At 35.5% G+C, this 27,426-nt stretch overlaps 1 protein-coding gene across 1 annotated transcript in view; it reads right to left on the bottom strand.

Annotated features, from left to right (window-relative positions):
* PLCZ1 (phospholipase C zeta 1) overlaps window positions 1–27,130 on the bottom strand; it is a 46,139-nt gene extending 19,009 nt beyond the window's left edge. Inside the window, exons 1-9 of the mRNA XM_071551367.1 lie at window positions 27,117–27,130; window positions 26,782–26,905; window positions 22,713–22,947; window positions 16,007–16,208; window positions 14,286–14,430; window positions 12,063–12,218; window positions 4,203–4,433; window positions 1,921–2,077; window positions 146–262 (exon numbers count right to left, since the gene is read on the bottom strand). Of these exons, the coding sequence (XP_071407468.1) occupies window positions 146–262; window positions 1,921–2,077; window positions 4,203–4,433; window positions 12,063–12,218; window positions 14,286–14,430; window positions 16,007–16,208; window positions 22,713–22,947; window positions 26,782–26,905; window positions 27,117–27,130 (1,381 nt within the window). The remainder of the gene's footprint in view (window positions 1–145; window positions 263–1,920; window positions 2,078–4,202; window positions 4,434–12,062; window positions 12,219–14,285; window positions 14,431–16,006; window positions 16,209–22,712; window positions 22,948–26,781; window positions 26,906–27,116) is intronic.
* Window positions 27,131–27,426: the final 296 nt, after the last annotated feature.

Here is a 27,426-nt window from a genome sequence, read left to right as displayed (position 1 = left end):
ATTTAACTAGGGATTAAAAATTGCTAGGATATGTAGGCTGAAGGCAAACTTTACATAACACAAAATGAAGTTGATGCTATTGGAAGCAAAAAGCCTTTTGTCACTGTAAAGCTATTAATGCAACAGTTTCTGCAGACAAACATACCCATCTGACATCCCACATTCCAGAACTCTTGAGGATTATAATTTGAAGAGGTCATTCTTCTTCCACTTGGGTAAATTCTTGTAATAAATCTTGTGGTATGTGAAATGAACTGTTTAGCTTAAAAACAGAATGATAAAAGCTTGGTAAGAAAAACTTTGCTATTAAAAAGAGTCTATTCAAATAAATAATAATAAAAATACAATAAATCTGATCCAGTAATATTTTTTACCCAATATCATACCAACATATTCTATTTTAACATTGATAAATTGACCACTCTGACATACACCTAAAATCCTATTTTAAAACCTTGATATTTTATGTATATTTAAATTGTTTTTCTGTGTATTGTGTTTTGTTTTTTGTTTTTTGTGGTTTTTTTTTAAATCAGTAACCAAGGATCATTCCTTCACTTAAATATTCTGTTTCTTCACCTCTTTTCTAGGTAAGTATATGATTTTTACTCTAAAGCCCAATGTGTTCTCATGGAAAACTAAGACATAACAACATGAAACGGCTCAAAAAAACCCCCTGATTCTTTAGTAGCTCAATAGAAAAAAAATCATCCCAAGATGATCTTCACTTATTTGCTGTTTTGGGGATTAAATAAAATGACTGAATAACATCAAGATAAATGAATAACACATTTTTAAACGACATTTAATTGGTTACTTTATAAGCTTCAGAAGATTATAACTATCCAAGTGGGTTGGTTTTCTTCCCACTAGCTGTGTTCCGTCCCTATGGGGAAGGAAAGCATAAACAATACAGGCATGGGACTTTTATCTACATGATTCCTTTTTAGTAATTAAATAAAAAGCTTTACATTTCTAGGGTCATCACTCTGATCCTTTCCATCCTCCTTTCACCCTAATTTTGGCGGGGTTTTTTTAGTTTTGGTTTTGTTTGTTGCTTATTTGGGTGGGGGTTTGGCAGGGGTTTTGTTTGTTTGTTTGTTTGTTTTCAATGGAACTCCTTTTGTGTTGGTTTGCTTGCCAGAGGAACCAGAGAGAACTGTCTGTTGGCAAAATCCTACTTGTTTGGTGCCATCCAGCACCATTCACCCAACCAACCACTGAATCACCTCCACAAAGTGGTGGGTGGCAGCTGGACTGGCCCTGAGTGAATGGGCATGTGGCAGATTCATTGTCATGGTCAGTGATCTCTGGCCTTAACACTCCCTCCAGGCTCTTGGCAGGCAGCTGGAGTTCAAACAGCAGAGGCTGCACTGTACTGACTGCACCAAATGGAGATGCTCCAACACAGAACGAGTTTTAAATAATCCAGCTTGGCTGGCATGAAAGGTCTGGCGCAATGGAGCAAACAGCCTGCTTTGAGGTTTATCCATTGTTTCAGCCTTATCTGCAGATCTCCCAAAGCCAGGGGGACTCCATGCCCAACTCCAGTGAAAGCCGAGGCCACACATGGGAGGGAATGTAAATCTCCAAACATTTTCAGGTATTGGCTGTAACTGCTAAACTATTTGATGCAGAAGGCAATTACTCAAGAGGCGATAATTAATTTCATCGATTGTGTTAATATATGTTCTTATGAAACCACATTAAATTAAAAGAAAGTTGAATTTAAATTTTCCACGCAAAACCAACTGAAACACAAAAAATTGCAGTACAAAGGACATTTCTAAAACAGTACTACAAAAAACAACCAAGTAAAATCAGATGCATGTGTTTCATAAAATTTTAACCCTTCCCATGTTTAGGCAATGAGCCATAGCAACAAGGTAACTTTTAGCTGGTTATATCAAACTAAATTACCTGAGCGGTTTACAAGTTTCCGTGCTTTAGACTCTCCGATTGAATTATTTTCGTAGCACTTCTGATTCTCTAGGGAATGATCAAAGCTCACAAACTTTGAAGATTTGGTATAAATCACAAGATCTGACAACTCAATGGCAATTTGTCCCTTCTCCACCTAATAACCATCATATGAATAATGAAAGAATAAAAAAGTCACAATGACACATTATTATTATTATTATTGTTATTAATTCAGAGAAATGATCATTTTGTATGCATAAAGTGTGAGAAAATGTGTCACAGTTAATGAATTTATGACTTTTAATAGTGAGAATTGATACAGTCAGAGACAGTTAAGGTTATTGTGTCCATCTTTATCATAACAATTATAGGGTGAATGGAGAGATGCTGCCAGTCTTCCTATCACAGTGGGGTTTTGGGTAGCTTTATAATTTTCCTCCTTCTGAGATTGGTATGTAAATTAACATAATTTTTCATGGCTTTAAACATTACTCATTTAAAATATACATCAAACTTTATATTCCTAAATACAGAAAGTACTAGAAAAAGATAAATAGCATAAACTCAACCAATAAGTGTAGAATAACTGGAGGATATTTTATTATATCAAGCAAATTAGTCATAGGCATATTCCTCCAAGCACTGCTCTGAAGTTAAGAAAACTCTTTTGTTCCTAATTAAGGTGGAAACTTCTTTCACCAAAATCTTTGTTTAGTCTTGCTCAATTATCAAGCAAACAAAAGCAAAGGGACTGAGATTTTACCAGGGTCTTTTCTCTCACTGTCAAGTACTATGTGACCATTTCATTTCCCTCAGCATCACTTGTGAGATAAGCAGGAGCAGTACCCAGCAAAGAGCTGGTGATGCTCATAATGTTTACATTCCATTAAAGCTTTTGAAGGCAAAATCTCATCTTACAAAACAATAGAGATTGCCTGCCCATGGCTCTTAAACTATGCAAAGTTCAAGTGCATTAATTATTCTGGGGCTATGTCCCATGGGGAGCATTTACTGTCATAGAAGTCCTGAAGAGCACAACTCTGCATGTGGCAGGCAAAGCCAACAGCATCACTGGGATATCTCCCACCCTCCCCCAGAGCAATATAATGGAACCTCAGGAGAAATACTCCAACAGTGTGGGACCCTGGAAGCCATTTTCTCTTCTGCCTGTGAAACATGACCAGATACCTGTGGTTGCTACTCTTGATCAAGAGTATGGTGTATATATTCTGGTCTCTAACATGATGTTACAAATACATTTGACTCTATTATCTGGAAAGCTGGCCTCTCCTGTTCAAAGAGGACTCCATCCTCCCTCCCTCAGAATTTTTCCTTTTCCACTTTATCAGACGGAAATAGAAGAAGCAAAGACCATCAAATCATTTAAAGGAAAGGGACACAGAATAAGAGCCAGACACTGGCTCTCAGCAGGAACACTGGACTCTGAGGAGAATTGCCAGTTTACCCACAGTCAGGTAATTAGACCGTGATGTGTAACAGTGTCTGGAAACAGAGTGAGGCTTAATGTCTTAAAAAACTTGAACAAAGCAGTTTGAATCTTGATGAAGCAACAGATTTCCATGGTAGAGAATTATACTTGGTTAAAAAATGAGTAAGTTCAATTTGACTTTCAAAAAGATTACATCCAATGTTTACACTCTCTTGAGGAAATAATGTTAAGTCTCTACTTATATGTTAAATGTAAAAACACCTTTTCTAAGTTCTGAAAAATGTTTTAGCACAACAACAACTGTGCACCTAATTTCATGCATAAATCCAGAAAAAATATAGGAGTGGAAACTCCACAAAATCTCAAATATAGACTGGTGGACATCAGGAATAAATAGTTAACTCCATCTGTCATCATCAGGAACTGTTACAAGGAGCAGTTATAGCTCCAGGAGGACCATGAGACCAACAAAACTCTTGGGCAACTTTATCTTAGATCTATCATGGTACTGAACACCTGGGACAAGCACAAGACTTCAAAGAGAAAAATGTAGTTAAAGATCAAGATGGGAGCACAGGAAACGGTTGCTTTTTAGTTGGATATTAAAATGTGGTCCAGTTTGGAGTTTCTTATAAGAAGTGGAAAACTCTGAAGCCTTGAGCTAAAACATAATTTCAAAATGCATTGCTTTAAGTAATTTTAAAATCTTGTTTTTAAAATATGTCTCTATTTTAAGATAATATATTCCTTTGTTCTTTTTTTTTTTTTAAAAAAAAAAACCCTGACATACATCTATAGGTTCTCTATATTCAATTGAGACAAACATTACCCTTGACTTTTTTGGAGGTGGTGGGGTTGCAGTTCTCTGATCTCCTCTTCTTTTGGAGTGACTCCTTCCTTTGTAAATAGGGATTGTTTCATCTGACTCTTCATCTTCATCAGACATTCCAGATTCAGACACATCCTCAGTCTCAGCAGCAGTATCATCATCTGTCCTGAGCATACCTTCCTCAATAGTTCCAACTTTTTTATTTTTTACCAGAACTTTGAATTTTAATGCCTGTAGAAAGGAGGTTAAACAGTCGTAACTAGAATTAATATATGTTAGTTGTAGGTTTTCATCTCTTGGTATTTAATCCATGCTCAAAGTTGTTTGTTAACAAAGTGAGTTAACAAAGGGAAGTAAAGATAGGTATCAGTGAGGCAGAATACAAAAATAAGTAAACCAAACAGAATTTGCAGATCAAAGCACACAACAGAATGCAACTATCAAAACCCATGACAGGAGAAAAGGCTCTCCATCATAGATACACAGATGCTGAAACCATGTGAAGTTAAAAGTAGGAAGCAAGTGTCAGCGTTGATGGCCAGGCAAGACATAGAAGGTATCATTTTTTCACTATGCATAAAATAATTTATATATATATATTACAGACATGTGTCTGAGATTAATTTGGAAGTTGTTCTAGCTATTATAGCAGCTGTGGGAAACCTGTTACCCTATTTGATTAGTGACTTTGTGCCTATACGTCTACTGTACCAAATGAAATTTTTTTTTGTTATTTTATTGTGGATCCTCATGCTGATCTTACCTGGTCAGGGAAATAACAGAGTTTGGTGATTATGCTTAAGCAATTTCTCTATTTTTAAGTGGGCATGTTTCCACTTCCATAATATAGGATGTAGGGGAAAAAATCATTCAATTATATCAGTTCTTACAACATGGCTTTTGTCTATGCACCTGAATTTTATGAGCACATATTTCTCTTAGATTTATGAAATAATATTCATTGTACACCAGCTATAAGTGGCAGACATTCACGCCTACAGTTGCACAGAAGAACTATCCGTGACTAACAGGCCTTATGACCATTCTAGAATAAAGTGATCCACAAAAATATTCACTGAGTTTTGTAAGCAGTAGTGGAAAGGAAAGCTCCAATGCTGGGAAGGTCAGAGAAACAGGGAAAAAATCATTTCACAATAAATGAAAGGAAACTGAAATACTGTATGTTAAGGCATCCAATAAGTACATATGAAAAGTACAGATGATAGAAACATATAAAACCAAAGTTTTATAATGGAAAGTAGAGCCACAGGCAAAGAAATAGGCAGTTCCTTTATTTACATTGCAATCTCTATTGCCCATAATTCCCTTATCACTTCAGATCTTGTATTAGTAGTTTGCCAGTGGAATGAGATATCCTGGGCTTAATATCTATCAATGCCATGCTATTGGAAGATTTGATTAGTCTCTCTGCACTGGTGACTCAGAATAAGGATGCCCTTTAACATTTCCTTCATTTCTTATTGATGCACTCCATTTTTTTGCCTGTGATATTTTTAGATGAGTTTTAATATGATTAATGCTACTCATATTTTTTAAGAGTTCTGAATTTTCCTTCACATGTTCAAATTTTTCAAATGTTTAAAAGCAATTCTATCCACTTTTGGTCTTGTATTTTGTTATTCATAGGTAAGATTTAATCCTACATATTGAAAAAAGAATAAAAGTCTTGGTGTACAAGGGAAGAAAACCTTTCCATGACTACATTACTGTCTCCTATATGCAAATTTGCTCTAAGTGAAAAACAGACCATAGTGTGTGATCCTATAAAAATGGGCCCTGATGTTTTACATCAGTTCCTAAAATTCTGTTTATGAATTATTAGCAAAAATGTAAATATCCTGAGGTAGGACAAGTTTGTAGGGGTTTTATTTTGTTTTCTACAAAGATAATATTTTAAAATCATGGCTGTCTTCAAAAACAGTTACAGAAAATACTCGAGCAATATGAAATTTTTCTATTTTTTGGCCAGAAGCAAATTCCTGTCATAGTTACCCCAAATCAGAGACAGTGAAGTATGAACCGAAATAGTGACACATCAAAGGTTTTAAATCTGAACTTCGAATGCCTCTTAAAAAACCCCACCATATAACAAATGTATGGTTACAAAACCACTGACTGTGTGAAACTGGAGTTCTTTAGTTGGTAATCAGCAGTGCTAATCATGGAGCACCTTTTTCTCTAAACATTCAAGTATTTTAAAAAAGAAAAGTCTTTTAATGAGCTGAAAGTCTGAACATTCATTATAACTTCTCCTTTCTAGTCTTAATATGAAAGGCAAAATATGTTAAAAATACATTTGCCACGTAGTTCTATATAAACTCTAAGCACACTAAAAAATTTAAAGTTGTAAAACACAATAGATCTTCCCTAGAGCATAATGGGACATCAAGGCTGGCATAAGCCTCCAAGTACAATCAAGTGGAACAAATATTTACATAATTAAATGAACAAAACTTATTTCTAGTACATTCTGGTTAATGTGATGTACAACACAAAACAGAACAGCTGAAACAATGCCAAGACTCAAAGACAAAATCACGAGCACTTTGGATCAGGCAAACGCACTTAACTGACCACTGCAATTAATGTAAAAAAGGACAAAATAAATTTCTCAGAAATGCAGAGAACAAATCCTTGTATTTGAGTCACGAATAATAAAAAGAGAAGAACAGCTTCCCCTATTGAAATTTAGTATGTTGTTCTTTCTTCTGTCATGGCCAGCAATAGGTGCTTAGTTAGAGGAATATCTAATTCTGAAAATCTTGCTAAGTAACAAAGTTAAAATCAGTTTAAGTTTTACATAGTTTTCTATTTCAAGACCTATATTGCTGTCTTAAATACTGATATAGGGTAAAGATGCAACATCTCCTGTGAAGTCTAACATGGAGAAAACCTTTAAGACAGTGAAAAAATTAGTTTAGTACAGCTGTTAAAAAAAAAACCCAACACTAACATTGTTCACTGATTCAAGAAGAGAATCACACTTAGTAAAAGTGTGAATGGATGTCTTTGTGGCAGCCTTATAAATCACAGTTATTGAGATGCTTTAAATGAATACTACCAGCAGTGTGTGCGCTCTAGTTAAGCAGGTATTAATTATATCAGGAGTACCACTTTAGCTATCTCATAATAAGTTTTCATACAACACATTTACCCAGCGAGAATCCCCCTACACTGAAAAATACAGTTCCGTATTGTGTTTTGTAGCACATTTCATGTAAGTCTGGTCCAAGGTTAAACAGCTGTGCTGTATCAAAGATGACATCCTACTTAGGCAACTAAATCTCTGGTGGATGGATTGGAAGGAAATCCAAAGGATGATTATAGAGGAAGATGGTTACAAGTTAGCTGGGCTAATTAGTACAGCGTGCTTAGGGCCTTCATGCACAAATGCCTCACCACAGTTCAACATTCCAAGAGGATGCCTTGAGAAAAGGAGGATCTGATTTTTTTTTACACCAAAAACCATCAGCCTAAAACCTGCCTGAGTGATGATATAAAATATGGCATTTTTTTGGTTTTAATTATCTTAGGAAATTGCTTTATAATACAGGGAAGTTACTAACAAAGGTTATTAACAGGTTTTGCATGTTTAACATGTTTGTGGGGAAACCACGGTCCCTGAAAAAGACTGTAGAGAGCAATGACCATAAATAGTTTAGGAATCAGATGAGTCTTCTATAAGTTCTAACTAGAACCTAGAGAATCCAGAAATTTTATGTTAAACAATATTGATTTTCTTATTTCTGAGGTCATCACCAAGGCATGCTACCTTTTCAACATCTTTTTTTTCATTTTTGTAAGGAATAGATGCCACAGACAGATTGAAAGGCAAAAGAGTGGACTAGAAATGTATTGACTTACTAAGAAGCAAACATATTCCTGATGCAAAGACTTGGTCAAGACATTTGCATTCATGTTTTGTAGGTCAAAAAATAGGAATTAATCTCACCACTGAAGGAAAAGAATTAGATATTCTAATACTGCCTTGATCTTGAACTTCTTCATGTCTCAGGTCTTCAATAACAAGGAAATAAGACTATAAAACTGTATAAAGTTATATGGAAGAGGTAAATATGGAGATGGTTAGACTGAAAATTGGTTCATATAGGCACAGGTTAATCAGACCATTACCATTGTGGCAGATGTTACTGTTAGTAAGAATTTATTTGACACAGATTATAGACAGCAGGTACAACTGAGTTTTGAAAGTTTCTCAGTGCAACAGGTAGAAAGGAAGAAAATGCATTAGCAATATGAATCTCTAAGACATACACTCCAATATCATATCTAGATGTCAAAGATTGCAATACTTGGTGCACTGAGACTGGTGCATTCCAGGTAAACAGCGACTGTTCTGGAAAAACAGTGATGATGTGGCAAAAGCTCCTTTGTATACAGAGTAGATGAAGAAAAGGGTGAAGGAGGAGTCCCAGTTACAGGGTTAGTTGGCTTTCCCCCTAACAGTAGGATTTTAAATGTCCACAGCCCATAAAGTTGTATTGGAGGTCCACTATGAATCTTCTCAATGAGATCATTGCAAAGGTCCTTTTATTTAGACATCCTGACTTTCATAACTATGGGGAAAGCTTAACAATCATGGCCAGATATGCTTTTGAACCACCACAATATAGTAATTGATCATGCAGCTGTGTGGTAAATGTTAAAGACAACTTGTAAAATAACAGTTGTTGCCACTTCAATTTCAGTTAACAACACATCAATATTTCATTCCAATTTTGTGACAGGAAACCTGCAAATAATGAAAAATTCCTAAGTAGTTCATGTGCATATCCTGCCAGCAGTATAAGGCAGTGTGATGTACTACAAAAATAATTCAGGAACAAAATTTCATCAAAAGCATCAATGTGTTTACATTCTTTTCTATGTGTTATATTGGAGGCTTACTTGTTTCTTTCAGTAGCTGTCAAACTTCTTACAGAGGAAGAACACAGCTGGGTAAGTAAAAGCTTATCTGTTCTAGGACTCCAATATTTTCTAAGTTTATCTACAAACTGCTGCATATGACACTACATTCTGTCACTTTATATCAGCAAATCACCAGGAGTGCTGGTGCAACTGGCAGGGATCTCTGGCACCAGTCAGTGATGTCAAATACAGTTTAATGTGTGAACTGACTCAAAGGACCTGATATTCCAGTGAATATTAAAGGAAGTTCTTGAAGTCTCTTTACAAGCACCACAGTGGCCAAGATGTGAGGAGGGAATGGTGTGGGTCTGTTGCTTTGAGTGGAAAAATGTCTGCTTGGGAAGGAGGGAGAAGAGATTGGTGAAGCCTAAGGGTAACCTCAGTTTCTCATGAAATAAGGTGTGTGTGAAAGAAAGAAAGAGAGCAAAAGTCTTCCCTTTCTTTTACTCCACATGAAGAGGAAGAAGTGTATGTTGAGATGCTACAGAACACAATAATATTCTGGGGAATTAACAGTACTAGTATAGCAGCTGGAAGGATGAATATATGTGTGAGGTAAAAGAATTAAAAAAAAAACTCTTTTCCTGAAATTTTCCGGAGTTTGTTTTTCATGACAAGTGTCAAGAAAAAGCAGAGAACAATAGCGTTCAGTGATCATCCAGATTTCTTTTCTGGACCTCCTTAGACCAGGTCTTCAAAGGGTCATCCTGCACCTTTCACTTAGCCTTGCAATGGTAGGAGACATCACTGCATGAACTGTGGTCCAAGGAAGTAACCGAGAATGGGTTTGCTCTGCATTTAATGCTTCTTCCTGTCATACACATTCATGTCAGCTGAAAAAGCTAAAAACCTACTTAGAAAAGGGATTAGAAGATTGACCAGAAGACAGAGGAGAAAAGAATTTCCATGGAAGTCTCCAAAACTCCAAGATATAAAAAGAACCTGTAATTGACAAAAGTTTCTAAGAAGTATTTGGAGAAACTTTGTGGTATCCCATTTCATGCACTGACTAGAGAACCAGTTGAGGAACACTGAGATGCTTTTTCCCTATTCTTGCTAGTGCTGCATCTTGAAAAATGTGGAACAGTAAACTACATAGGTGACAACTTTTGCATTAACTGTGAATCCTTCTCACAAACAGAATTTTAATTCTACATCTATTGTTTTGTAACATCTCTTTTGCACAGCTTAAGTAAAATGTGTTGAAGACTAAGTTCAGCATTTGACTCCCTCAAATGAAAATGATTTTACCCAGGCCTTGGCTATGCACAAGGTCCCAAGCTTTAAAGATAGAATGCCACAAAACTCCTTTAGAATACGGACCAAAAGTAGGTCTTCAAAAAGATCTCACCAAAAGTCAAGCTTACTCCTCAATTTGCAAGTTCAGTCCTAGCTGCATATTTCCATTGCTAATAAAATCCTACTGATTTTTTATATGCTTGACCAGAGCTGATAGGAGAAATGGAGATGACCCTAATTTTTGTTAATTCTCAAGAGAACAGTTTATTAAATTTAGACTTTTGTAAACAGCTGAGGAGAGTGGTATTATTTAGATAAGTCTTACATTTTATAGACATGTGGAACACATCTCACATAACTTTAATATATTAAAAGTTCAGGAGAATAAATGTCACCTGGACAGCATTTCCATACTTACAAACTCAACAATTCATTTTTGGGGAAAAAATCTACACAGCTGCCATACGGAAACTCTAAGCTATGGAAATACGAAGCATGGATTCTCTACATCACAGCAACCATATGGTAAAGGACTTATCTCATAGAAAGTAAGGTTTTTAAGTATGTGGTTCAGTGACTCTACGATTCAGATGCATACAGTGATTTTGTTCTTCTACAGAGGACATAAGATCCTCAGACATGTAATGCACTGAATCCAGTCATGCTTTGAGAAGCTTCAAAACAAAACCTTGTTTTCAATATAGGTTATAGATTTTTGCACGCAGCAAAAAAATTTTCATGATTTCAAAGTGATACTGGACACTGTGATAAAAATATATATAAAAATAAAATGCTGTGTATAAAAATTATAGTGCTACAATAAAAATATGTTGAGTGAGAAATTTAGGTAGTAAATACATATACAACATTGTTATGGAAATATAACAGGATGGTAGCATTTCAGCCTATCTTTTGAACACATCACTTCAAAAATACTTTTCTTTGGTAAATCCCTAAAAAATTATATCCCTTCATGTGTTGTTTTTCCTTGTGACAGTGTTTCCTCACCATATTTCATTTGCATTCTTTTTCAGTTATTGTAAAAAAAAAAAAAAGGATATAAAATATGTCTACCACTGGCAAGAGTGACAAGCCTAAATAAGTATTTTGGGTGTACTCATTGTGCTACCAGAGATTTAAAAAAAACTTTATCCTTGAAAGAAAATTGTGTGCAAAGACAGGAACAATGGAAATTTATTTGTTTTATTTTGCAATAAAATTTTCAACACCCCTCTAATTGCCTTTTCTGACTTCATATCTCAGGGGTCTCAAGCTACCAGCTGAGAAACACTGTCTTAGGGAGAAACATACAGAAAGAGAGAAGGTCTTTGCAGTAGCAAAATTCAGTAAGGAAGTTTCATCATCATTGTTACTACCAAAACCTGAACATTCAGGATTCCATTTCAACAACATGTTGAAATTTCAGGAATTTCCTTCAATTTAAGCAACAAAAAATAAATGAGCAGAAAACATATATACCAACATTTATCTTTTCATGTGGGGCTTTTTTGTGCTGTTTAAATATATTTTTTTGTTACTACCTGAAGTTTATTTCAGACACCAGAAGTGTTCCATAAATTCAGAGAATGAAAATACAAAACAAACAAACAAACAAACAGATCTCAACACATTTTTCTATGTGTTTCATAGAGAAAAATGCAAGCTTATTACCTCGGGAGAAGGCAGTTGAGTCATCTCTGTTTCACCACCAAGCGGTGAGAAAAGGAGTTTGTCACCTAGAATGTCTTTTAAATAATGTGCCATTACTTTCTGTTGTTGAGTGCTGCAGTGGTTCTCCAAAGACAGTACAATTGGATAGGCAGATGACTGAAAAGAGAATTTAAAGGTTTTATTATTTATAAATAAACAGAACACTTTCTTTTCCAAAATATCTTAGAAAAGTTCCCTCTTTTATTTTCAAAACATTCAGCATATAGGTCAGTTGTTCCAGGTTAGTAACAAAATAAAAAGGCTCACAAATATTTATGGGAAAGAGAAAGCACAAATGAAGAAGAGAAAAATATATCTTCAGGACATTAAGGAAGGGTTAAAACAGGGCTAGACATCTACAGAGATGTAAAAAGAACTGTTTTGTTTTTACAAGGTAAAATTGGATTCTGAAACAAAATTGACCAAGTATAGCAGGAGTAAATGTCTTTTTCTTTCGTTTATGACAGATTTTAATTGACTACATATCAAGCAGACAGTATCCATAAGGCTTGTTCAGAAATCTTTGCCTTTACACAATCTATTTTTTTTACCAATATCAGAATCTTTTCCGGGGACTCCACACTTTGCCCATCACAGTAAGACAGGTGAAACAAGGGAAATTGAGTAAAAATCAGAGAATAGCTCGAATGGAACATGTTCATTTAGGCTGCATAAGTAAATCTCATAACTTGCCAGTAACACTGGTGGCTACTGAAAACAAATACTTTGAATAAAATCTTTGCTTGAGCAGGACCTAAGTTGTCACTTTCTAAGGGAAGGGCTGTTTTTTTGACCCTGTCTTCACACTTGTCCCTGAAATATTTGCTATTGCCCATTAATAACAGCACAGCTGGTATGAACCATTACCTATTGTGAGATGGAGTAGGCATTATAGTTAAGCACAATAATGTTGTGCATTAGTGACAGCAGGAGAGTTCTATCTAATGGGTTTTGAAGAACAGTGAAATAAAAGCATGGGGTTTATTTCACTTTCAAAATCAGAGACTATCTAAATTGAATATAGAAATCAGAATAGAAAAAAACACTGAGAAGGCTATAAACATCTATGTATAAAATCCACGTAAATGTACGATCACAGATGTATATATTCACAGACATAATGCTGGCCGGAATTCAAGAGTTATCTTAACAGTCATTCAGAACTTCATCTGAGCAGGAGTTTTGCCAGAAAACTCTACAAAGTCCTGAGACAGTGCCAAAAACTCTCCACCTTTTGCTGCCTTGCCAGAGATGGGCAGAAGGGACACTACCCTAATGAGTCACCTGACAAAAAGACATCAGTAGCTGGTAACATTTATCAGGTTCAACATTCAAAATAAAAAGAGAGGAAATCGAAAATGGACTAAGTCTCAAATTCAGCTACAATCTAACATTCTTGTCTATTTCATAAGGATGTAAGACAAGCTGATAGTAACAGAAGAATAAGCAAAGTATATTCATTTAAGATGTATGTATGGCCAAACTTCGCAAACAAAGATTTGGACAGGGCTCTCCCCATGTGGCTGAGCCCTTCCAGCCTGCCCAGTGGATGTTTTAGGTGAGGCACAGCATGTGCAGAACTGGCCCCACTGTTTAAGTCCTAAGGTCTATCTGCCACAGCCAAGCGAGCTTGGACAGTGACAGTGAAGTCCTCGGGACTGTCACAGCACCCGGTACTAACTGGGGCTGACCCTGCTGAGCATCCAAGATCTGACGGGATGGGATGGCAGGGAGGCATTGAACTGCCAGGGGACAGTCTCCACTGAGACTCGAACTCATGACCTTGGAATTCAGAGTCTGGAGTGCTCTCCATTACACCACGGGACCGACCCGATTCATTTAAGATATGAAAAACACCAGACTGATTCTGAGGTGGTTGATTGCTTTATATTCAGTCCTTCCTCAAATGATCTCAGGTTAGCATTCCACTCCACAAGCTGAGCAAGATCACCTGAATTCTTTATAACAAGTTGCGTTTATAATCATTCAGTAAAATATGTTTACTATTCCTTAAAAAAAAATCAAGACAGATAGCACAATTTTCCTGTAATAATTTCAACAACGCCCACTGCCTCAAGCACTGTGTTTCAGACTGTTTTCCCCTGGAGAATCTCTGACAACAACCATGTCCCCCAGCATCCCATTGTAACCAACTCATATACACATGCTCAGGTATATACATACCGAAAATGCGTACTTCTCGATCACGGTTATTACAGAACGAAATTGAATTTGGCTTGTTAAGGTGTGACCATGATATACGACAGGTTCATTTCTGGGACCATCCCAGCAATCAATTTCCAGGCAGCGACATCCCTTTAAGAGAGCACTTCAAAAGAACAAGAGAAACAATTTTACAGTCAAAAGAAAGATACCACACTTTTTTATACGAGTTGCTGTATTCCTGATTACAAGCACATTGATTAATTACAAAAAAACCCCATATATTTTCATCATAAACAAAAAGAAATCCTATAGAATTATACAGGTACAAGACAGAGCAATACTTTTTGTTATCTTGGGCAAGTTAGGTAATAAATTATATAAGAGCATGAAAGAACAGGGAATCACCTAAATAACCTTCATTAAGAGACCAAAAGTGAGGCTCAAAGATTTCAATAAAGGAATTTTTGTATAATTTCAAGCTGTCACTTAAAAGAGAAGAATAAATGTTTGAAATGGTTTTTTTCTATTACTATTCCAGGATTTGTCTGCAAGTTTGAGGATCACTATACTTAAAAATAACAGCATTGCACTTAGAGAATCCAGTTGTGCTTGGTGTTTATGTAATTGAGTTGTTTCTACCTCTGCCTTATTTCTAAGAGAGAGTGCTAAAGTTTCTCAGGTGCCTTAAATTTAATGTTTTAATATTTACTATGCTAATGACATCCCTTAAAGGTCTTAAGCTTCCAATATTTGCCTTGAAGTTAATTGAAACATTTCTTGGAGACTATTTTACTTAATTACCAATCTGTCTTTTACATGCTGCCCTGCATGTTTACAATATCTCAAAGATGCCTCTAGCTGATTTTAGCATTTTACTCACACTAATAGCAAAGAAAGCTGAAGAAATGGGGCTTTTCACCTTCTTTGTAATTACTTTCAGCAATGCAGTGCTAACATCATAGAATTTCAAAACCTATTAGAAATTCAGTAGAGTTTTTGATGGTTGCAAGTGACTACAGAATATCCAAAGAGCAACCAAAACAAAGCCCGTTCAGATAGATAACAGTTCCAACTACTTTCATGTCACTAACATAGTACAAATAATAGGAAAGCTGGACAATTCTCTTCCAAATTCTTAATAGTTTCCACCCTCTCTGTGCTGCCTTTATTACATCATCCCTTTTTTTCTTCCCTCTCTTGGCATTAAGGCATCCTTGTCATCATCATCTTGGAGTCATACACTGCAAAATTTCTTCTTCTTCCTGGCTATCAGAGTGCTCACAGTTTGCTGTTGTTGTTTCTAAACTTGCAACATGCACTGATCACGGATATCCCTGACATACCCCAACTTATTGCACCCTTACTTCCTATATATTGATCAGAATAGAGTTTGCCCGGGAATTGTATATTTGTATCAGGGAGTTATCTAATATTCCAAGGCATATTGAGATTAAAAACTTTTTTAATCATATATTGTGCACCATACTATAGATTTCACTTGCTGCAAGGTTGAATTTTTGAGATGTAAGTGAAAAAATAGATTGTTTCCAGACTATGAACAGATGGTTTAGCAAACATATTGAAAAGTCTATACACAAAATAAAATACCACTTTCACATTTTCAGCTTGTATCTGTGATGGCTTTGTTCCTTATTGCCAAGGAGGATTATATGTGACTTAGCATTCATTAAAAAACAGCTAAAGAACGTTTAAAGTATTAAAAATCAGTATCTAAATACCTGATATATCCCCACAAATCACTGGGTCCCATGAGCTGGTCAGACACCAAGTAGGTGTTGTGAGAAGATGAAATAAAATAGTCGCATAATGGCTGGTCCATGTCTTGATAGACGGTCTTGTGCTCGCTTTTAAATATTGAACATTCTTCTGAGTTCATGTACCGTATAAATCCTTCAAATGACATCTGCTTTTTCTTCCTCACTGAGCAAAAACAAAGGCAAAAAAATCTCTGATGTGAAGGTAAACTGAGACTTTCTATCTATGTACTTTCATAATTTTTAATAGTCAGTTTTGAGGACTGCTAAAGAGTATAGAACATAACACTGTCCTGCAATTGGAAAATTCCTAACAAACATTATATGCACGATTCTGGAGATGAATGGATATGATTCACCCTTTGGGAGGAAATAAATGTGATATGATATTTTTATTCTTCTGCAGATACCAGTTAGAAGAGTTTGCAGTAGTCCTAATTAAATATAAATGAAAATATTTGCTGTTTAGTTTTGGAATGTAACATGCCAGTCAATACACTAAGGGAACCTTCTTTTTCTCTTTTAAAACAACAGGGATTCTTCACCAAAATGTCAGCCAGAAACCGTCAATATAATCTTGCAGAAACTATGATTCCTACCAAACATCCTTCTCAGTGGTGGGAAATTCCAAATAAATATTGACAATGTTTAGAAATATTTGAAATAAAAACAGCATCTTAACAAAAGAAATGACTGCCCAGACAGCATTGCAAATCAAGCTTATTACATACTGCATTTATAACAAAGTGAGCTAATTGCCTCCATACCAGTCATAGTCATCCCATTTGTTTTGTTTTGAACTGATTTAATGACAAGTAGAGCCATTACACTGCCAACTGCTGCTCACAATGCCATGTTTTGAATGCAATCATTTTGCAAATGATATAATCTCAAAAGTCAGCTTTGCTTCAAAACATAGTTTGAATTAGTGAGGAATTTTGCCCAGTTCTGACTGTAAAATAACCTTTTTGTCATCATAGTAGGCTAGTGATATAAAAGCAGTAAGTAATCCAAGATTACTTTATGCTAACAATAACTTAAACAAACCTGGGGAGAGGTTGGGAATGCAAAAAAATACCCCAAAAAACCTGCACAAAACCCCCTTTTCTGACCTGTGTAATTCTTAATACAGCTATAAGAATCAGAATTTGCAAGTTAGAATTGCAGTTATTGATATTCAGTATGTGCACAAACTGAAAGTTTTACACATGAATGAGAATCCATAGAAAATTTCTAAGTTACACAGGTTTTTGAACTAGAAAACTTGCAATGTTTTAAAATGAAAAATAGAATTAGAAAATAAAGATGAAGCTTCTGCAGACATTATACCGACCTTCAGCTTTCTTTTAAACCAAGCAGATGTTATTCCTCCCATAAGTCTGTTTGAAGCTATTCTCACAGACACCCATTGGTGAAGAATCTAAAGACAACCCAGTAAACCCATTTCAACCCTGAAGTAACCCTATTGTTAGAAAGTTTTCCATAAGAGAAGTTTACCCTGAAAATTCTTTGCTGTCCAAAATATTTGTTCTGTTTCCTGCTATTCCCCTCCTCTTTCTTCACTCTGACATACAAAGACTGCTATTGCACTTCCCCTCTTTTCCAGTAGAAACAAATCCAGTTCAGGGTATCTTACTGTTTAGGTCAGGTTTTCTTACACTTCTGATAATATTAACTTTTATTATATGCTGTTACTCTCTCATAGAAGAAAACTGGATGCTACTTCTTCATGGGATGTCCTGACAAACTGCTCCTCTTCCTTACCATCTTACTGGTCATACATATTTATTATTTGTTCCATTTTTTTACTTATAACCAACTGTGTCTACTTCCCTGGATGGTCCCTCTCTAAAGCAGATATTGCATTTGATCTTTCCCAGTCTTTCAATTCATCATCCATTTTCCACTTATCTTCAAAGGTAACCTGTATTAGTCAAACTCGTTACAGTCCATTTGCTAAGAACTCCGATTTGTCAGCCTTTCTTCTCTGATCTGAGTAAGTCATTTAAGCATGTCCTACCCTGTTTCATCTATATTTTTGACTGAGGTCTTACTCTGGTCTAATTAATAATATTAGGCATCAGCTTATACTTAGGTAGTGCATCAAGAATTTTTTGGTCTTCTTTTAACTAACATATTTGCAGACAGACATTGCTACCCTGATGACTCTTGATAATTGTATCTTATTTGATATCTTGACTTTGACTTATCCACAAGTGCACACTATGCTGTTCAATACTTGTAGCAACTGGAGTAAGTTTCTGCTTTCTGGATCTTTAAAACACAGTTTTATTTTTTTTACATGTTGCTCATAACAGAATACATTCATCCTCGATGCTTTGTCTATAATGAATTACATTAATTGTAGACTTAATTCTTTTGAAGTGAAGGCTTTTCATCAATTAGATCTAGTATTTATTTCTGAATAATTTGTTTTTCATGCTCTGTGTATTTATCTGTGTAATTAAACATCAAGCTGGTAACTTGGGCAACAGGGGAGGGGTTATTTACTAACAATTCTTTTTTCCTGAAATTATCTTTTTAATTAATGAAAAATATTAACTTTCCAAAGTTTTTCCAAAATTTTAAGCATGGGCAGTCCTGTGAACTGAGGTATGCTATTCATTCACCCCTCTCATACCAAGGGAAAAAAACTACTGCATTTCTTCAGAGCAACGTTTTATCTTTGTCTGACAAAGATACCAAAACTAGTTAGAAATGGAAGGGTGAGCTTTTTAAGTTCTGAGGATAGCACAGTCATACTATTTTCTGACCATTTGCAGACATTTTCTCCTTCTACATTAAAGAAAATGGAAATTTCCATAACTATTCTGCAGTGAAAAGATACTTTCATCAAGGCCTCACATTTTGTCCCGAGAGGAACATCAGTATCCATTAGGATCCTTTAGCAATAGTTAGTGTCCACACATATCCATTTGGTGCAGAAAGAAAAAGAGAAGGCTAGAAAATATTTCTGTCTTCTTGTCACCTCTTTCTGCTTACAAAGTTCAATGTTTTTTTTCTTGTCTTCCTCTTTTGTATAGTCTGAAATATATTTTATTAATAATTTTTTTCCAAATCTATTTTTTTTATGGTTTTAGCCATTCCTCCTGTTAAGGTAAACTCCAGCTCTGCCCTATATACAAATAGTGTCATATCAGTCGTGCTATATACATGTCATACATAACCTGAGTATTTGAAAGACTTGGATTACATTATACATTAATTTTAGGGTTTACTACACTCTGCTTTCTTATCTATCTCAGAACTTCTTCGAAAGTATTTTGCTTTCTTTATGGAAAGAAAAAAATGAAAACTTTTAGAAGATGTTTGTTGCCTTGAAGAGACTGAGGCCTTTTGAGGATCCACACTGAAGCAGACAAAACAAGAAGTCACTACGTGTTGCCCAAAGCCTCCTGCAATGCCTTGTCCTCACTGAAGGGACTGAGTACAACCTGCAGCCATGAGCAGCTGGAAGCAGAGGTGTCTGGACCAAAGTGGAGACTAGGAAGTGAGGGTGAGAAGAGCCTGAACTGAATTTGAGACTAGGAAATGGGAAGAAGTGTCTTTGCCATGTTTTTAATGGATGTGTATGTTCTTTGTTTCCCAATAGCTAAATTAGTAATTAAATTTATATATTAGCTGGCCACCAGAGATATTGAAATATATACAAACACGTCTGCTGGGAATTTTTAGGGGTGAACTCATGACAAACACTTGCAATCAGAGACAGGGCTGTTACTCTGCTATATTGGAAGAAGGAAGCTTTCAGTAATTGTTAAAAGTCAGAGAGAAATATCAGATGGAATTCTATACTACAAAATTTTACTACTTAAGGGCAGACTAAAACAATCTAAGTGAACAGCAAAGAGAGAAATGTTTCCTTGACTAAAGTAAGACTACAGTTATTTCTTTCTTACTCTGAGTTTATATTCTAGGGAGACTATTTTCCTGCTGACTCACAACTGGTGCATACTGGAATAAAGTATCTGAGCTGCAGTTTAGTTTTCTAAGGACTTATATCTCATAATCATCTTCTTCTGTTGAAAACTTTTCCAGAGGCTGAACATTTACACACCCTTTCACACATCTGAATTCTTGTGTCTCATAAACCCAGAGCCAGCCATCATCTTTCTTATTCCATAAATTTTTTTGTGAAATCTGTAGGAATTTGGCTGAGATCTCTACTTTGTTAAATTTGGTTTACATTGGCCAATGAGATCAAATGTTCTCTCCTGCAAATTAATGTTCTCCACCTTGCTCTGTCTCTCACACACACACACACAAAAACCCCTCAAACAAACCCAACAAAGTTTAAAAGACTGTATATCCTAGGAATAAACTGATTTTTTTATTATTATTCACAAATACGTTCTGGGTTACTTAATCTCTTTATCTGACAAATGCACCGGGCTTTTATTGTTATTTACAAAGTAAGCAAGTTTTCCAAGACAGGATTGTGGTTTGCCCTCATTTTGTATTGCCTAACAGGAAAATAGAGAGACAGAAGCAGAGTCTTTGAATGGCACTACACTGGAAATAATAGTGGGATGCACCTTCTTATCCTCTAATCCTATCCATGTAAATACTGAATAATGAGCAATAATTTTTTGTAAAAGAAATGCATACCAAGCTTTAAAAAAAGGTGCATTTAGCTGGCATGTTTTCTTTAATCTCATTTAATGACTCAGGATTTCTATTCAAAATCAATAATAAAATGGAGAGATGATGGAATGTTTGTGCAGAATAAAACTGACATTTGGATATTAATAAGACACAATTGTCAAGTGTGAATCACATCTTCATATTTTGTGATCAATTTCTTAAAAATGGTTCTTTCTGCCAAAATGCAAGCTTTTAGTCAAAAAAACCCCACAACCAACCAACCAAAAAATCCAAGTCTGTTAATGCAGCATTTGTACATGTAAATTGTACAATAAAAAAGGAAGAGTAATATATTCCATACTGTTCCTGAACCAGCTACAATATCGTCAGAAACTTAATCCAGAGTTACTTGGCTCAATAGCATTGAAAAGTCTTCTCTCTTTGCACAAATGCTGGCAATCCACTAAATGTTATAGATGAACTTATCAAAGTTGCATATAAAATCTAGTCACTGTTTTCATCTTAATCTTGACATACTGGTGCTATCATGTTCATCAGATAATGGTTATTACCATTAGCAGACTAGTCAATCAAGTGTCAAAATCTGACCTTTTGCCTTTCTGCAATACACAGGACAAGGTTGGCAGATAAGTCCAACAGATCATCCTGATGGGGAATATTCTATACCAAATTCAGAACAACAGCTACACAAAATGGTCTATCAACACTATATGAATCATCTATCATGTCAATCATAACTGGAACTTTCCAATATATATGTTTGAGTGGGAGTTTTAGTTCACTCAAAGGAGCATGAACAATACAGCTATTATTTTGTTCAGCAAGATTATTTCCAATTATAAAACAAACTATTATGTCACAGATGAAGAAACAAGCAAGAATTTGGCCGAGAATCTGAAATTTAAACCAGACATTAAATTAAACTACAGAAACTTCAGTTGATATTTAATAATCTATTTTCTAACGTACTAAAGATTTTTCATTGTTTCACTGCGTTATAGCTTTTTCCAATCAAAAGAGAAAACACACACGACAAAAGGAACATTTTAACCTGGTAACTTATATAATTAATTAGTAAATGTAGCAGTCTTCAGAAAGAGGAGAATGTATTCAACAAAATAGAGTCTAATTTGAAAGGCAACCTTAGAGAGTAAAGGCATAAGGGGTCACATGTTTTGTAAGTGTTACTGGACAGTAAGTGTCTCTTAATGAAACACCAAATGTCTTCTGTTTCTTATTGAAAGAGTGATCCATTTTCTTCTTCCACCACAGGATCAGCACAGCTATTTCAGGGTTATTATCCCAAAATAAATACTTTCTCCTTGGGTTTATTTTACTTAACCAGTTATCAAATCCACCTATTTTCAGAGACTGGGAACCAAAGAAACATCTGAGATTCATATTCCACTGAATAAAGTAACAGTTTGCACTAAAATGCAGTTAAATTAGGTACTTTTCATAGCTTAGTTGCAAATTTTGCCTCAAGTTAAGTTCAGTGAAACACGGCAGAAATGTTACACCACAATTTGAGGCAGCTTTCAATAGCTGAAGAATGCACATGTTACAGATTCATAGACCTCTCCTCCTCTCAGAGTTCCCATGATCCAGAAAGGGTGATCGGGCACCCACGAAGATCTTACATAGGGCTTATTCTGTAGGTAAGTTAAGGGGACAAGCCCTGTCTGCAGCTGTGCATTGTCACTAAATGACTGAAGGGAGGCAAGACAGAATAAAGGGCAGACAAACACAATGGAAGATAAGAATCCTAAGAAAAACAAATTAAGAATGGTTTGTAATGACCATCAGTGAGCTGAAGCACAGAATACATGGAATGACAATGAAAAAAAATAAATAAATGACAGAAAGAAAAAGAAAAGGAGAGAGTAGAAAAAGGACATGAAAATAAATTAAAACACAGAAAGAAAAAATAAATGCACAAAAATACTTTGCTTTTAAAATAATAAACTTATGAGGTTCTTGCAAACCCCAGTCACTGACAGAAGCACTCTAAATAAGAGATACCAAATGCTTGAACCATGCATACCTTCATCGATTGGCTCATACTTTGCAATAATTTCAAAGGCCGTTGTTTCATTAGAATTCCTAAGAAACTGCTCTTTTATAAGAAATTTAGCGAGCTGGGTGTCTGGTATGACTTTGCCGTCTGTTGAGTATGACAGGAAGATATCATGAAACTCAGTTCTGTGCACAAGAGCTCTGTAAATTGCCTTGAAGTCGTCCACATTAATAAACAGTCCCACTCGTCTGTGAAGTCTTTCCTGAAATAAAAGCAACCAAAAAATCCGCACAAAAAGCAATGAATACAAAGTTATGCGATGATACAAAGAGACACAAACTACTCTGTTATAAATGATCATAAGAGCGAGAACCAAAGAGGAACCCATGGGCAACGGTGTGTTATCAGATCATATTCTTCAAATTTTACATTTGACTTCATGGGCTAAAAATATTTTATATAAATTAAAATGGATCGTATGATGGCATCTAAATAATTACAAGAAATTTATATTTAACGAATAGGCAATATTAAAACACATGCAAAATCTCTAAAACACTGTGCATTAAAATAAATTTGCAACACCAAAATTATCAAGTGGAAAATGTATTTACCATAATACCTCTCCAACATCAATTTAGACCATATTGGAAATACTGTCCATTAAATTTTCATAAGTAATCTTAAAAATGAAATAAAGATGACCAAATTATCATGAAATCCAAGTCTTTCAACACATCAAATAAGAAATGCTATTGAAGTTTGAAGACAAGCTATTTTATAATAACCTATGACATCATGTTCTATCCTTGACAAGCCAGACTGTTTAACTTAGATTAATTATTCACACTTGCAGAATTCTTAAATTGTAAGCTTATTTTTACAGAGCTTACAAAATGTTAGTATAGTAATTAATTTCAGTGTTTCAGTATAAAAGCCACTAGAAAAATTAAAAGGGCAAAAGAATTTGAGTAGAATACGTTTTTACCATTTCTGCCTTAAATACTTTTCTCAGATTTAACAATTCTATTTTTCCTTTAAAATCTTCTACTCAAAATAAGTATCTGTGCATACAAAATATGTTTCTAACATTTTAGATTGCATTTTTCTTACAAGTTGCCTAATTATGAGAAATTTTCTGACAAAATTGCTGAGAAAAAATCACAAATAAATGGCAATTTATTGCCTCAATGATTATCACTGTAAGATCAAAATTCCAAATTGCTGACTCCTTAAACTGAGACTACCAAAAAGGGTAAATTTCAGCATCTAAAACACAGTAGTTACTTTCCCAAAAATGTCCATAAGTAGGAAATTACTTACTTGAGCTCTGGCTTTGATCAAGACTTTAGTCAAGACTTTTGATTATTGCTAAGTTAGATTAATTCTGAAGCCATACCATAAAATCTAAAAGTTCAAAGATATATTACCAGCTCCTTCCTATGCAGTACAGATCCTACTGTACTTCTGGATAAGTACAATAGAGTAAGGATATATTAAATGACTGAAACAAGTACAAAAGTAAATTTCATGAGTTCTAGAGAGAAATGCTTGGAGTTTATGAAAGAGAACTATAATTATTATTATTAACAGAAATCACTAGGAGGAAAGTATTCCAACACAAATGCTAATTACACACAATTTCACTATTGCTGATAAATTCCCCCATCTAGGACTGATATCCTCAATCTAATTTTACCATCTTTAAGAAAACAGCAAATTTTCTCATAATCCTTGAATAGGAAAAGAAAACCAACTTCTTTTGGAAATGCACAGTCTATCAGGACTTGAGAGATGTTCACTTAGGCATTGCCTTTAAGAGAAGCTGGGCAAATAATTAAAGCTTCTATCTCAGTTACCTCTTGATGAAAGACAGGTTATAATACTCCACTGGAGAGTTTTGCAAAGTAAAGTGGTAAAAATCATGTTGCTATAAAAAGAGAGTTATAAATTTCTTCTTGGTAGATTTTTATTATTCTTCTTTTTATTAATGCACATCAAATTATAGCTATTCAGAAAAAGAAGTATCTAGACAAAGAGTCTAGAGAGTAATTATATGAAAATGTATTATTCCTTAAAAATCTTAATGTTCATAATTCTGATATTGCTCAAAGGAGCATTACTGTAAAATAAACTCAAAAAGAACAGACAAGGAAAAAAGCAGATTATTCTTTATAAACTACGTTTTCTATAAAATGTATTTATGTGTATTTGATTAACTGTTGATGTGCAGTTACTGACAATGATGTCAGTAAGATTCCCTTCCAGATTTCTTTGCATTTTTACATGTTATTATACTGATCAAATATTTGAACCCCCAAACCCTGAATACACTTAAATCTCTCTTAAATAGCATGGAATACCTAACAGTACTGCTACAAATAACTGGATCATGCTATTGAGAATAATATGTTAAATACAGCTAGATCAGACTTGTTCTTTGCAGGTGACATCCTCGAATAATTACTCTCTTTTCTACCCACAACAGACCATCTCTCTCAACTTTCTGTCAGAAAGCAAAGTGGGTGGAAATAGAGGAAACTGGGAAATACTTTTAAGATCTCATGAGATTCTCAAGGTTGGCAATTCTCTCAATGCAGTGCAAGTTCCAAAACCACAGGAGGCCTCTTTAGCAAGTGCTGAGCTCATGCTGCCGGTTTTACCTTGGCTTGACAAGGCAGAGAACAATGAGAGAGGAACACGACAGAGTGAGGAGATCTTAATGCCTTCCCTCTGCCTGTCTGCCTGTTGGCATGATGTGACCTAAAGGTTTCTGACTTGCCATCATTAATACTCTTCTGCCAAACTGGGACAGAATCAGCCAGCTGGTTACAAGATTCTCTAAAGAATCACACACTCACAGGGACACACACTCACACACACATATATATATATATATATATATATATATATATATAGCCACTTGGTTTAATTCCCTTAGAAAAATAACTTTAACAGACAGCTATTTTGGGGGGAAAAATTGAGGTAAAAGGAAAAATCGTACAACTTTTGAGTCATCACTAGAAGAGACCTGAAGAACATGTAAACCCAAATTGATCCAAAGCACTCAACTTTGTAGTATTTGCTCACTGGGACAACAGCCACTTGTTCGTAGTTTGCTTACCTACCCTAAATTAACTTATTTGTAAGTCCAATTTCTAGCTGTACCTACTTTATAGAAATCTCTTAAACACTGCTATATCTCAAGGCCCAATCCTTTCCCTGGGCATTGGAAGTGTCATTCCTATCCATTCAGGCACACCTTTTAAATAGTAGAGAAGAGGTATAGTGAAGTATTGAACAAATGTGCCCTGGATCTATGTTGGTCTGAAGCCTGAGCAACTCAGAAAAGTCAATGCTGTCCTCCTGGCAAAAGGATTTTTAGGAAGTTGCTCTAATGGCACAGTCTAGAATCAGACAAGCATGTCTGGGCTCCTTAGCTTGATCACAGAAGAAGCAGGATCAGATGGAACCAGAATGTTTTACATTTTCTCAAATGCGGACATGTTACAAAAAAAGGGGGTTTAAAACTTATATATTATCCATTTTACACCATTATGTTGTATTGAAGAGGTGGTGTTACGTGGGTGGTGGTCTTTTCTCCAAAGAAACAAGCAATATGACAAAGGTAATGGCCTCAAGCTGTGCCAGGAATGGTTTAGATTAGATATTAGGAAAAGTTTCTACACCAAAAGGGTTTTCAAGAATTGGAAAAGGCTGTCCAGGGAAGTGTCTGAGTCAGCATTCCTTGAAGGTATTTAAAAGACATGTAGATGTGTTTAGTGACATGGTTCAGTGGTGGACTTTGCAGTGTTGGATTAATGGCTGGGTTCAGTGATCTGAAAGGTATTTTCCAAACTAAATTATTTGAATTCTAAAGCAAGACATTTGTTATATTTTCCAACCTAAATTATTTGAATCCTAAAGCAAGACATTTGCTATCTATTTTACACAGAAACAAAAATTATGTGCTGATTTTGCACACCGTATTAGTAAGAAATCCACTTCTCAAAAAATTAATTTTAAAACGTCAGCAAATGTACAACACATAACTGAACTTCTGAATGTATTTAATGTTTAATCTACATATACGTACCTTGACAAGATGTTTTAAATGAGTCTGATCAAAATATACTTGCATTTTTCGAAGAACCTTAATGCAACCTTCCAAATCAACCTGGCCATTCTTAAAATCATCCTGGATGACAGACCAAAACCATGTATGAAAGATGAGGTTAAGGAAACTTCTGGCCCATGACATTGCCTTTTAATTGGGGAAAGAGGGAAGAAGTTTAGTTTTGTTAAGCCTCGGGGTCCCATGTGTGCCCAGGCTGGATCCAGGCCTTGGGGGAGACAGGTATGAGAGGGATCCCAACAGTAGCTGTTACAGGGCAGGGAAGGGGGAGAGGAGGTAGGGCAGGAAAAGGATATCTGTCTTCATCCATGGTGGCTGTGCATCTCCTTCTGCAGTCCCTTCAGTGTGGTGGTGTTGTCAGAACCTCATTTGGAACTGCACAGAATGTTTGCTTGGTATTGTCCTGGTTGCCACTCTGGTGATGTCACAAACTGAGGGACCCAGCAAAGTTCCCTTCCAACAACTGTTCCTCCACCCCCACCACTCTCTTGTGCCTTTTCCTTCCGGCACAAAGTGGCTCACATGCCCTGCCCTCGCCTGCCATCTCCCACACTTTAGATGGTCCACAGCCCTGGGATGTGCTCCAGGCAGGAGCTGTACCCACCA

This window comes from Pithys albifrons, chromosome 3 (assembly GCF_047495875.1).
Source record: "Pithys albifrons albifrons isolate INPA30051 chromosome 3, PitAlb_v1, whole genome shotgun sequence".
NCBI classification, from domain to species: domain Eukaryota; kingdom Metazoa; phylum Chordata; class Aves; order Passeriformes; family Thamnophilidae; genus Pithys; species Pithys albifrons.
Note: the sequence above shows the minus strand (reverse complement) of the source record. Positions and strands in the feature narration are given on the sequence as shown.